The following is a 12,110-nucleotide window of genomic DNA, read 5'->3' as shown; positions in this document are numbered from 1 at the left end:
TGCCGCTATGGGTGTCTGAGCAATTGGCCAACCTTTGTCTAAGGTATATATATATATATATATATATATAAAGGACTACTTCATATACATAAACATTTATTGATATCTCTGATCTGACATGCAAAGAGGCAATGTGGATCCCGTTTGCAAGAATTCCCCCAACTCCATCTGACTGCAAAATCACCTACTTCATTGTAAACCCTCTGCAGCATCAAATCCCATGTGCCTCTATATTGCTAGCTAACCCTAAACACACCTTCCCTGTTTGCTCTGCTCCTTTTCCACCTGTTGGAGGCTGTGACAACTTCTTTCTAACACCCGACTAGACGGGGTCATAAACTAACAGCCCAAATTAAATAATATTCTCAAGAGAGCAGCCCTGCTTCTCATACCTCCTCCAAGAGCCACGACATCTCTGCTGTGCTCGTGCTTCCTGGCTTTTATAGGGCGATTGACTGTACCCACCTGACCTGTGGCCATACAGCAGCACCGGAGAGGTTACTGACGTCTGCGTGGAGCAATGTGCTGCTCTGCGCTGTAGGAGCAGCTCTGAGGACTAAGGATAGCTCCCTTTCCTTGATCCTACACCTCCTTCCAAAACCACAGCTTCCTTTTCACGCTCTTACTACCACTTACCTAATTACCATGCACCCAGCCCTGCAGAAGAAACCCCAGTGATGCAGCCCTTGGGGGACCAGCACAGAATGAAGCCTGAAGAGTTGGACGCATGGAGCTCATCACTGCAGCTGGGAAAGCCGTACAGCAGCATGAACATGCAACGTTAGGATGGGATGTCTGGGAACATGCGGTGCAATTCTGCTGCTAGCTTGAGTGTTACATTGGCATGTTATAATCACACACAGAAATAAGGAAAAAATTCTGAGTACTTAGGATAAATAGCATGATATCACTATTACTACTTTTACTACTCAGCCTTGTCCATACTATTTTTTTCTTCCTTAATTAAAATGTGTACCTGTCTTAAAATGGTGTTGTTACAATGCTCCTAGCATTACCAGAAAGTGGAAGAAAAGTGCGAGGTTAAGAATTCTGTCCTTTCTCCACTTTACTTATACAGAATCTGCATTTAGGCTGCGGGTGCACTGACATAGCATGGAATCACAGAATCACATATGCTTACTGAGAGAACAGGCTGATAATAAGAACAATGAAAAAAACCCTTATGTGACCAAACAGAGCGAGGAAACCAAAACTACTGCAAACCAGGACTAAAAATTACAAATGTTGTAGCATCGGGTGTCAAAGTTTAGGGCATGCTTAAAGTGGGACTCCAGCAATATCAGGAGTAGGGAGGATAGCCTTGCAATTTTTATTTGCATGCATTTTGTTAGGCATTAATCAGCATAATAAGCTTTAATTTTATGAGCAAAAAATGTTGCAATTTAGATACTTATCTGGTGTTCCTATTAGTGCTCTGAAAGGAAAATTGCACTGCGTGTTGAAACAAGACCTTCAGAACCTCCTTAGGCAAAAATAAATGTGGGCACACACTCCTGCCTGTTTGGCTTCAGAACTCCCAGAGCAATTCATTTGTCCATTTGAACGCACAGAAGCAATTTCAAATTTTCAAAATTGCCTATGCATATATTTTGCTGATCTCTCTTTTGTTCAGCATTGACTGTCAGCCCATGTGCAAGTGCACAAGGCTGCGTTCTGCCCAGAATTAGTACAGCAAGATGTGCCATTTCCCTGCACTGCTTGGGGGGAGGAAGAAATGAGCAAGTCTTTCTGGAGCCCACCCATCTCAACATTTATGTCCAGCTGGTTTTTGTTCACTTTCATGATGAGGGAACACACATTGCTTGGGCAGTCATTGACTTATAGTGTTCAGTAGCAGACTTTGTCTTCATTCTGATTCTGGGCAGTCACTTCTTTGATATACATCATGGAGGCCTGATCAAAAGGAAAACAATAACTGAGAGAGAGCGTCAAAGAATGTCAGCTGTACTTGAAACGTGGCCTGAGCTGAGCTCAACGAGAAGCAGTGCACAGTGTCAAAACAGCTGGGTACTCTGCAGGCTGAGTAATGCTGGGAGCTGTGGCAATAAATGTCCTTGTTCTGGGCTGACTTGGAAATAAGAATGTTATATAGCACACCGGGTGCTGCAGCAACACAAAAGCCTGAAGGATTAAGCTGTGCATCATATATAGGAAAGAGGTGAGAAGAGGTCCTAAAATTGCCAGGTCCCATTAGGTTCTTAAGTAAACTCTAAGCCTTACATCATCCATAAAACTCAGTAATGGAAAGCATCAGAGAACAAAAATGCTTAAAAGCTCATGAGCTCAGAAAGAAAACAATCGTTCTGTCCACAAAACAGGTCTGCTCTGATCTGTAGATATTTACCCAGTTAAATATTTAATAATCAATAAGTTAAAATACACCAGGAGGGAATACAACGTACACAACATTACAAGGAGATGAAACAATCACAGTTCATCTGTATTTTTCGGGTACTTAATATTAGGGTCTGAAGAGACAGGCTACATTTTTGAGAGCTCAGTGACTGTGATAGAAACAAGCCACCCCAGGGGAAATTTTTCAGCTCGAAAGAATAGAGCAGATCCTAACAGCCAGTAGGATTTCTGTAAAGGGCACTAAGATCAAACCGGTAACAAAAATGAAATAACTGCAACACAAAAAAAGGAACATCCCACCAGCATGTGACTTAAAAAAAGTCACCAAAGGTCTAAAGGCAGTTCTTCTGTTTGTGTTCGTCACAGATAAGTAGTAGTGATAATACAGAGCTAAAATGAAATTTTGAGGCTGTCTGAAGTTCTCCACCCTCACTCTCCCTTTTCTTTCATTTTGTTTTTGTTGTTAAGTATTTTCCAAGCATACATTAAGATGCTTTATCAGGATAACCTTCCAGCACGGACAAGTCCCTGCAGTGAATGAGTATGTACAGGAAAAGTGTATAAATAAAAGAGAAAACAATGTATGTTCTCAGAAAGTACATAAATGGATTAAAAGACTCTTTTGGCAAATGTTCTTCCTCTTGTTGCAATAATTTTAGAGAGGTTTTTTGCTCCTTACCACTAACAAACCTATAGGTTGCTCTGTGTGAAAAGTATCAGCAAGGACTATCTCTAGAATCAGTGATGGAAAATTGAATGTGATGATCAATTTTACTTGCTGGGGTGGAATTTGTGAAAAAGGTCCCCCAGTGCCCAAAATCACACTACCCAGACACAGGGGCAAAACAAAATTAAAAGCAAAAATCACTTTTCCTTAGTAAACTACATCTTTCGACACCAATAAGAGAACAAGCAGAAGCCCAGAAACTGTGTTTACGCTGCTGAGGTGACACCACCATCCTCCAGCTGTGAAACAGGAGATATTATCACATCGCCAGCTACTTGAAAACTTTCATCATCTTTGAGCCATTGAGTGTATAAAATAGCAAGATAAGATCAGAAAGCTTTTGAAAGAGATTGCATAAGCAGCAATACAGCAATGTTGGCAAAACCACGGCACGAAGGACAGGACGATGGATTCAGCCAGTCAGAAAATGTTCAATGATGCTTAATTTCATGTAAAAAGACCAGAAAGGGCAGAAATGGAGCTTGTAGAAGAAATACGCACATGGATACTGACAGCAGGGTGTAAAAAGCAGCAACACATAATGAATTTGTAGATCGAGGCCACCTTTGGAAAGCAAGGACTGAGCTGCCAGCTACAAGAGGTTGTTCTGAAGCTTCCAAGAAAAGGGCAGCACACAGCAGACAACGGTTCCTCAGATGTCCCCTTCTTTGCTCCCCTCACCTCAGCTGTAGGGGAGAACTAAACTGCACAAACGCCTTGCAGCCAGGAGAAGATCAGTAACCAGAGAGGAAGAGCAATAAAGAAGTTTCAGTAACATCCAACAAAACAGTCGCTGTAAAAATGTACACATTCTTCCAGCCAAAGTGCAAAAATTTACCCATTTTGTGTGCAAATATTCGGGGTCCATCTCTCCAGCAAGACCAAGGTGCTGCTGGCTTTGCCATTGCGTACAGTCAAGCAGTAAGGTCTGGCTGTTTGCACGAATGAAATATCCACTGTGTTAAAAAGTAGGATGGAAATTTCTCCCAAAAGGAAGCAATATAAGAATAGAGCAAAGCAGATGCTGAGAAAAAAGAGATTTGCATTTGAACCAACTTATTTAGCTTTCACCCTGGACAAAGATGAAACATCACAACGTAAACGTAGTTTTGGAGGTGGTGACAGACATCTGGAATCAAGCACCACTTGCCAAAACTCAGAATCTTCTTACAGCTTTTTCAGAAACGTGCAATTCTGTCTTCAGATACTCTGCTCTGCCACCAAATCTAACAGCTGAGGGTGAAAACCTCTTGGGAACATCTTGGGTAAACTTCTGGGGATCAGTGCATGACTGAAGAATGGTTTCATTTCTTTGGTGGTCTCAACAGCGTGATTTCTACTGATCTGTATAAAAAAACCTTTTGGTTTTTCCCTCTGACTACTGTTTTAGAGCCTCGAGGATCTCCGTGCCATAAGCAGCATGCACAATTACTTTGTGCTCTGTAATATACGACACAGAAACAATAGGGAGAATGAGCTGTTTATATTAAACCTTACAGGTCTTTCCACACAGTGGTTTATAGGTCATTGCCTGGCTTAATAAAGCTTCTAATTGTGCTACAATTGACTTTACAGCATAATTAAAGTATCCCTACTCTTCCCATTATTTTAGATCAACAGCTTTTTGGTGGGAAAAAAAAATATGTATTTTCTTTGAATTCCACTTTTTAGCTATCTTGTGCACTGGTCTGGTGCCTTCTTCACAAAGGAAGAATTTTGATTTTTCAATACGAATGCCAATCTGCTTGAAGGAGATTTCTCACCACTAAATGTGTTCTCAGTGAGGGCAGGGATACACAAATTGGACAATCTAAATAGACAAGTCACACTGTCCTAGTAATAAAACTCTTGCATTATCACATATAGTGTGAAAAATAAAAATAAAATAATACAAGAAGCATAAAGGATCTTAAATGCACAGAATGTAGAAGAGCAGAAGTCTTGGACAACAGCAGCTACATAGAACTGAGCAAGGAATGCAGATGAATAGAGAAATAAATAAACACACAGTCTTAGCATGAGAGATTTGTGTTTCATCTTCTTTCTTTTAGGGAAGAACTGAGAACAATTCTCTCTGTGTAGCACCATCAGTTCCAACATTAGCTTCAGCAGGACCCTGCTAAGGTGATTTTTGCATCGAAAAGCAGATCTAGGTTGCATCAGGCTACCTGTTCCAGAAAAGCTACGTGAAGAGAATGCCACCCAAAGAAAGGGAAATGTTTGGTCTTAAAGAAATACCATAAACCCAGCAATAGGCCAGATTGCCTGAGATATGAGCACAAAAATATTGTTCAGCAAATTATTCTTGGCACAAACAACAAGGCTGTTAAATGCCCTGGGAGAAGGAAACACCCTGGTGGTGACACCCACTGTCAAACGTATAAATAGAGAGAGCTGGGGATGAAAATCTACAGTCCTGCATCTTATCAGGCTGTGCACCTAGACTTGAGCTTGTGGTTTACCTCCTACCTGCTGTCACGATGAGCTGTGGCACTAAATCTTCATCTAGCATCATTAAGATTACCAGCGGTGGTGGTGGTGGTGGTGGTGGCGGATGCAGCAGCGGAGGTGGTGGCGGGGGCAGCAGCTGTGGGATACGCAGGTCTGGTGGATACTCCTCGGTCTCCTCTAGAAGATACACCTCTTCTGGAGGAAGCGGAGGCTTTTCTGGCAGAAGCTTTGGTGGAGGAGGCTCCAGGAGCAGCTATGGAGGGGGATTTAGCAGCGGCAGTTGCGGAAGGATTGGCCGCAGCAGCTATGGTGGGAGAATAAGCAGCGGCAGCTACGGAGGAGGAATGGGTGGAAGCATGGGAGGAGGATTTGGATCTTGTGGAGGTGGTTTTGGGGGAATGGGAGGTGGTTATGGAGGTAGCATGAGCGGAGGCAGTTTCGGTGGTGGTGGATATAGCGGAGGTGGATTTAGTGGCTTCGGGGGCAGCGGTGGATTTGGTGGTGGCAGCGGTGGCTTTGGTGGTGGCAGTGGTGGCTTTGGTGGTGGCAGCTTTGGTGGAGGTAGTTTCGGTGGAATGGGCTTCGGTGAAGATTCCGGGCTGCTCTCCACGAACGAGAAGCTGACCATGCAGAACCTTAATGACCGCCTGGCTTCTTACATGGATAAAGTCCGAGGCTTGGAGGAAGAAAATGCTCACCTCGAACGTCTGATCAGGGAGTGGTATCAAAAGCAAGGTCCCACTGGTACCAGGGACTACAGCCAATATTACAGAACAATTGAAGAACTGCAAAACCAGGTATGATAAAATTTGACTAACTTTGGGTAGATTCTCCTTAGCATGGCCTGGCACTTGCCTGCTATGGCACCATTTTCCTATTTGGGGCAATGTATTCCTTGGTTTGCTTTAGCCAGGAGCATCCTGGTGTGGTGACCAAGCCTGATTACCAGTCTTGCTTTGCTCTTGGTGATACGGGTGCTCTGGCACACTTGTATTTGGCACATGTAGCATCATTTGGTGCAACAGCAGGCCTTTAGTAGTGCTCCCACTGGGAGGCTTGTCCCATTCCTTCAATGCAGTGCCCTTTTTCATTTGCTCCTCAATCTCTAAAGCAGGAGATAGAATCAGTGCTTGCTTACGTTGTGTTACCTGTGGCCAGATAAACTGAATCTTTTTGGTGAATATACAGCATGAGCTAACATGTGGGCCACTGTGTTTAGTCTAATCCTAGCTCTCAGCCATTTTTTGCTCTCCTACCTGAATATTGTTGCTGTCAGATGCAAGGGTAATGTTTTCCCACTGTTTTGGGAGTATGGTGAGCTTATTTGATTATTTTTTCCAACAAGGTATTGCACTTTTGATGGATATTTGTAAACTAAAATTGACAGTAAAGGCACCAACCAGTGCTGATGTTATATAAAGGCACTCTCTTTTGGTTGGGGACAATAAACCTCTCTGTATAGCACCAGCAGCACTAGTCAGGCTTACAAAGATATTCTGAAAAGTGTTAAAGCACAGGTATTTTATTCCTATCTGTGTGTCAGACTGCAAAGACAGCTGCCTGATCAACATCTGCCTTCTCCCTTCCAGATTGTTGGTGCTAATGTGGACCTCAACAAGATCCTTCTTGACATCGACAACACCAGGATGACTGTGGATGACTTCAGACTGAAGTGAGTCTTTCCCTTCCTGGCTCATGCCATCTTCCCTGCCTTTACCACCATGAATTTGCATTGCCACTCTCCTGTTGTAGATACTACAGTGTCTTGGCTCCAACAACAGAATAGATAATTGTTGGGAAGAGCATTGTGAGAATGACTTTAAGGGCTTTTCATTGCTATTTTGCTTCAGAGAAGTTGTTGAGGAGTTCTGCTTAAAGGGCTACATTCTGTGTTTCTCCACCTTTGCTTGTAGATTTATAAGCATAATCCTCCTCAAATAAATCCCACAGAATAATTCTACTGAAATCAAACAAACCTATTGGAGATGGAAAGAGAATTAGGTCCTTTCTCTTATGAACTAAGCAATGGGACTAACAACCAAAGATGTACTGGTGGGAGCTGTTCATAAGCAGGACAACAGAGAGCTCTGGCAGCAGCTTTACAATCTTTCTTGTCTGTGATTTAGGTATGAAACTGAATACACTCTCCACCAGAGTGTGGCAAGTGACATTAATGGATTACGTCCACTTCTGGATCAACTGACTCTAGCCAGGTCTGACTTGGAGACACAGTTTGAATCCCTTAAAGAAGAACTGATCTATCTGAAGAAGAACCACGAAGAGGTAAATTTCTCTGCACTTTAAATTAATAACTAATGAAAACTCAACCCTCAGAGAATTTCCTGTGTGTTTCTTCTGCTAGCAGTAACCAGATCTGGCTGGCTTTGATCATCCGACTTGACCCAATCTGGCTTTGATTTGCAGGGGTATGCAGCAGCCACAGCTGCAACCAGACACCTAGGTCAACGTGTGGAAAAATGGGGTCGGGGAAATGAATGGCTTTCAGTACCAGGCACAATTTTCTTGTTGAAATCACAGAAGGATAATTGGGTAGGATATATGGAGGAGTCAAAGGAAAACATTCATACTATCTGCAGTGGTATTTCCCATTGAGAAGAACAATACACAGCAGGATTTTCACAAAGAGCATGCTGCACAGAATTCCTTATCCTCCCGAAGAGAAAAACTCAGGATCAAGGAGTTTGTGGTGCCTGGCTACTGCTCACTGTGAAGTTTAGCTTAGCAATGGCAAAATTGCTTTCTTTCACAAGGGCAGATGAAGGAGTGATATGGATCTGTGAGGATTTGTGTCCCTTTCTTTATTTGAAACTATGACATTTCTCTTTTCCTTCAACTTTTTTTGAATCCGGTGGGGCTTTTTTGTGTTTTGCAGGAAATGAAAGGACTGCAAACACAATCTGGTGGTGATGTCAATGTGGAGGTCAATGCCACTCCTGGTATTAATCTGATGGAAAAACTGAATGAAATGCGCTGTGAATACGAACGGCTTATTGAGAACAACAGGAAAGAGGTGGAAAGCTGGTATGAAACCAAGGTAAAGAACAAGGTTTTTTAGTTACTACTTCTTTCACAAAGAATTGGAAGGACTGGATGTCCCCATGCATTAAGTAAGGGACATTCATTTTAAATGATTTTAAGCAGTTTACTGTAACAAGTCAGTTCTGGAGGATTACATGGGAAAACACGTGTGTTCCGGCAGCATTACACAGAGGGTTGGTGTGGGTTAGTGGACTGGCACATGGGAAATATACACAGTCTACATTACATCTCCCTTTACACATATTCATTGCTTTATAAATGCTGTTATGATGCCCCCCCAATTGCTTTCCTATAATTAGAAATATCTCAAATTTATATGTGTATTTTTTAGATGGAAGAAGTTAACCAACAAGTCCACTCAAGCGGCCAGGAGATCCAATCAAGCAACCAACAGATCTCTGAGCTTAGACGTGAATATCAGAGCCTGGAAATCGAGCTGCAGTCGCAAATCAGCATGGTAAGTAAAGGTGTTTGCTTCTGTGATACAGGCAGTATGTGCCACCAGAATAAACAGAGATTGGTTATGCCTAGACTTTACTCCATCTGTAGAGAATGGGCTGTTGGATTGCTTCATCATCAGAGACATGCTTTTCTCTGTTTTGTGCAGATCTATTTTTCCACCAAAATGAGTTAGACTTGCCACATTCCCATAACCACTGCATTTTTATTTTTTTTTCCGTTTACAGATAGACTCTTTGCAATCCAACCTGGATGACACGGAACGTCGCTACAACATGCAGCTGCAGCAGATCCAGAGCATGATCGGCCCCTTGGAGGAGGAGCTGGCCAGCATCCGCTGCGAGATGGAGAGCCAGAACGAAGAGTACAAGATGCTGCTCGGCATCAAGACCCGCCTGGAACAGGAGATTGCTCAGTACCGCTCACTGCTCGAGGAAGGACAGCAAGACCTTGTGTATGTACATTGACAAAAGAACACAGCGTTATGTGAATCCCAGGGCTGCCTAATTAGTCACAAAGACAGTAAATGAACAGTTTAGACTTGCAAAGCAGGTTTCGGACTGAAATGGGGCTAATTCAGCTATCTTGACCAATCACCTCCCAGGTTTGAGGTACTATAAATTTCTTGGCAAGTCTATTCAGGGTAAAAATTACGTGATGAAATTTTAGTGCAGAAATTCTGACCTACTAATTTGGGGCTGGATAAGGAAAAGGAAACCCATGCACATGGCCTTACTTTTACCGATTCCAGAAAAGGCCAGGAGTTCAACAAATAGAAATCTCCTTCAAAAAAATAGAAGCAGAAAAATGATGACTTCCATAAAAGTCTCAGGGTGCGATTCCATGGAAGCTCAGGCTCCTCTGGTTTCCCTTACACAGCCAGCCCACTTCTGTTCATACGTGGTGCCTGACAGAACAGCTGAAGCTTCATGTGCTGCCTTTCCACTTTGGAGCATGGTGATCCTTAGAGTAGTGCAATTCATAAAGCAGCAGCGCTAAATCTTATAAGAAGTTTATGAGGAGTGTGTGGAAAAAGCAGAAACTCCCATCTTCAAGCCGAAATTGAAAGGGAGGTTGATTTTTGGCACCGCATCAGTTGTCTTTCTGATCTGTGTGAGGTTCCAAAAAGGCAAAGTACAGACAGGCCTGGGTGCAGTGCCTGTAGGTAGGTTTCTTTCTGAGATCAAAAATGCGGGTGATTAACTTTTTTTTTTCTTTCTTTCTCTCTCTTCACAGAGTCCCAGCTGGAGGAATGGGAGGTGGAATGGGAGGAGGAATGGGAGGAGGAATGGGAGGTGGAATGGGAGGTGGCAGAATAGGAGGTGGTAGCTATTCTGGAGGAGGAAGAGGAGGAAGTGGTAGCATAAGCGGTGGCTATGGAGGTGTTAGCTCTTCTTCTAGCTGCGGCATGGGAGGAGGAATGGGAGGAGGAATGGGAAGCGGAGGAATGGGAAGCGGAGGAATCAGTGGAGGAATCAGTGGAGGAATAGGAGGAGGAAGTGGAGGAAGCTGCGGCGGTGTTATTGGAGGAGGAAGCGGAGGAGGAAGAATCTCAGGAGGTGTCAGCAGCTCCCACTCCTACTCCTCATCTTCCCAGTCTCAGGCCTGCAGGAGCGGTGGTGAAAGCCAAGGTGAGAACTGTTACACGGACACAGTGCTCTCGCAGTCCCATCCCTAACAATTTATACACCACATCAACATCCTCTCCTGAGGGCAAACAGTGCTGAGGATAAACAAGCACTTCTTGAAAGTGCTGGTTTTACTTTTATTGAAAATTCTTTTTTATCTATACGTGAAGGACCAACCCTACTTAAGATGCACACATTCAATTTCTATCCAATCTCATGGATGGTATCACCATAGCACGTAGTTAAAACTCCAGCTGGTTTTCCTCATCTAATTCGTTGCAGAAGCTCCTAAAAATGCTGCTTTCATACTGTGCCAAAGTTCCCCTTTATGCTTCTGGAACAGCTTATGGTCATCTGTCACATAATCAAGCTTCTTTTCTGCCTGGTACATATTGATGCCCCAGAGACTGGGTGCCAGTACCGAAGAAATTAATGTTTTCTTTATCTCTACACAGGTTATGCAAGAAAATCTTTCGACTAAGGACACACCCTGAGGATCCTGCAGCGCAAGACGTTTCAAACAGCAGTTGGCCCAAATCCTCTGTATTCCCCGCGCTCCGGAGGAACGAGATGCTCCTCACGGTTCCTCAGTGCTGCTGATGCCATCTATCCAAAAAGGCCCATCCGAGCTACTCAGATGGACCACCTGCCACGCATGCTACGTGCTTCTTCTACCTAGAATGCTTTGTGGGTTCAATCATTTGCACTTGAACTTCTTGCTTTACAGATTCAACCAGTTTGTTACTTGCGTTGTTCTGTATCAGGAAAATGTCGCTAATAAAATTTCATTTCTGTCTGATGCAACCAGAATCTTGTGTCTACGATTTTTTTTTCCTGTTCTGCAAGTATAAACACTTAAAAAGAAAGTACAAAGCCAAGCCAATGATTGCCTCCAGGCAGGAAGGCTGATGATACATTACAACAGCTGATAATGAAATTTAGAGTTAAAGCTCAATTTCTGAGCACTCAGGGCAGATCATAATCTTCCACAGCATCCTGCTACACCTTTGGTTTTTAATAATGTGCCTGATACTCCTGTGGAGCTGAAACACAAAGAGACATGAACAATCACAGGACTGTGACCATGGAATGAAAGCGGTTTCAATTTGTGGTCGCAAAAACTTATCTGACACTCATCAGTTTGAACTAGAAATGTACAAACTAGCGATCTGTTTTTGAACAGAAGGGAAAAAGAGAAAAAAGGGGAACATAATTTAAAGGATCTTTACCAAGTTCCACTCCATAAAATGCTATATATTAACCGCAACATTTGGGCCCTACCCATGTCAAATGAAGCAGGCATGAAAGTAACTGGAATGTTTATTTTTAGATATAAGAAGATCTGTACTGTGAAGAAAATTAACATAAACTCTTTCAACCTCATCCAGCTGTTCCCTGAAAACTTTCCT

The 12,110-nt window shown here is 43.0% G+C and overlaps 1 protein-coding gene across 1 annotated transcript; it reads left to right on the top strand.

Moving 5' to 3' along the window:
• The first annotated feature begins 5,578 nt into the window (after positions 1-5,578).
• Positions 5,579-11,759, top strand: LOC137844575 (keratin, type I cytoskeletal 13-like). The gene is made up of 8 exons (XM_068661046.1): positions 5,579-6,351; positions 7,144-7,226; positions 7,681-7,837; positions 8,448-8,609; positions 8,946-9,071; positions 9,301-9,527; positions 10,310-10,704; positions 11,157-11,759. Exons 1-8 carry the CDS (start codon positions 5,584-5,586, stop codon positions 11,180-11,182), a joined length of 1,944 nt encoding a protein of 647 aa, XP_068517147.1. The 5' UTR covers positions 5,579-5,583; the 3' UTR covers positions 11,183-11,759.
• Positions 11,760-12,110: the final 351 nt, after the last annotated feature.

This window comes from Anas acuta, chromosome 25 (genome assembly GCF_963932015.1).
Source record: "Anas acuta chromosome 25, bAnaAcu1.1, whole genome shotgun sequence".
NCBI lineage: Eukaryota > Metazoa > Chordata > Aves > Anseriformes > Anatidae > Anas > Anas acuta.
Note: the sequence above shows the minus strand (reverse complement) of the source record. Positions and strands in the feature narration are given on the sequence as shown.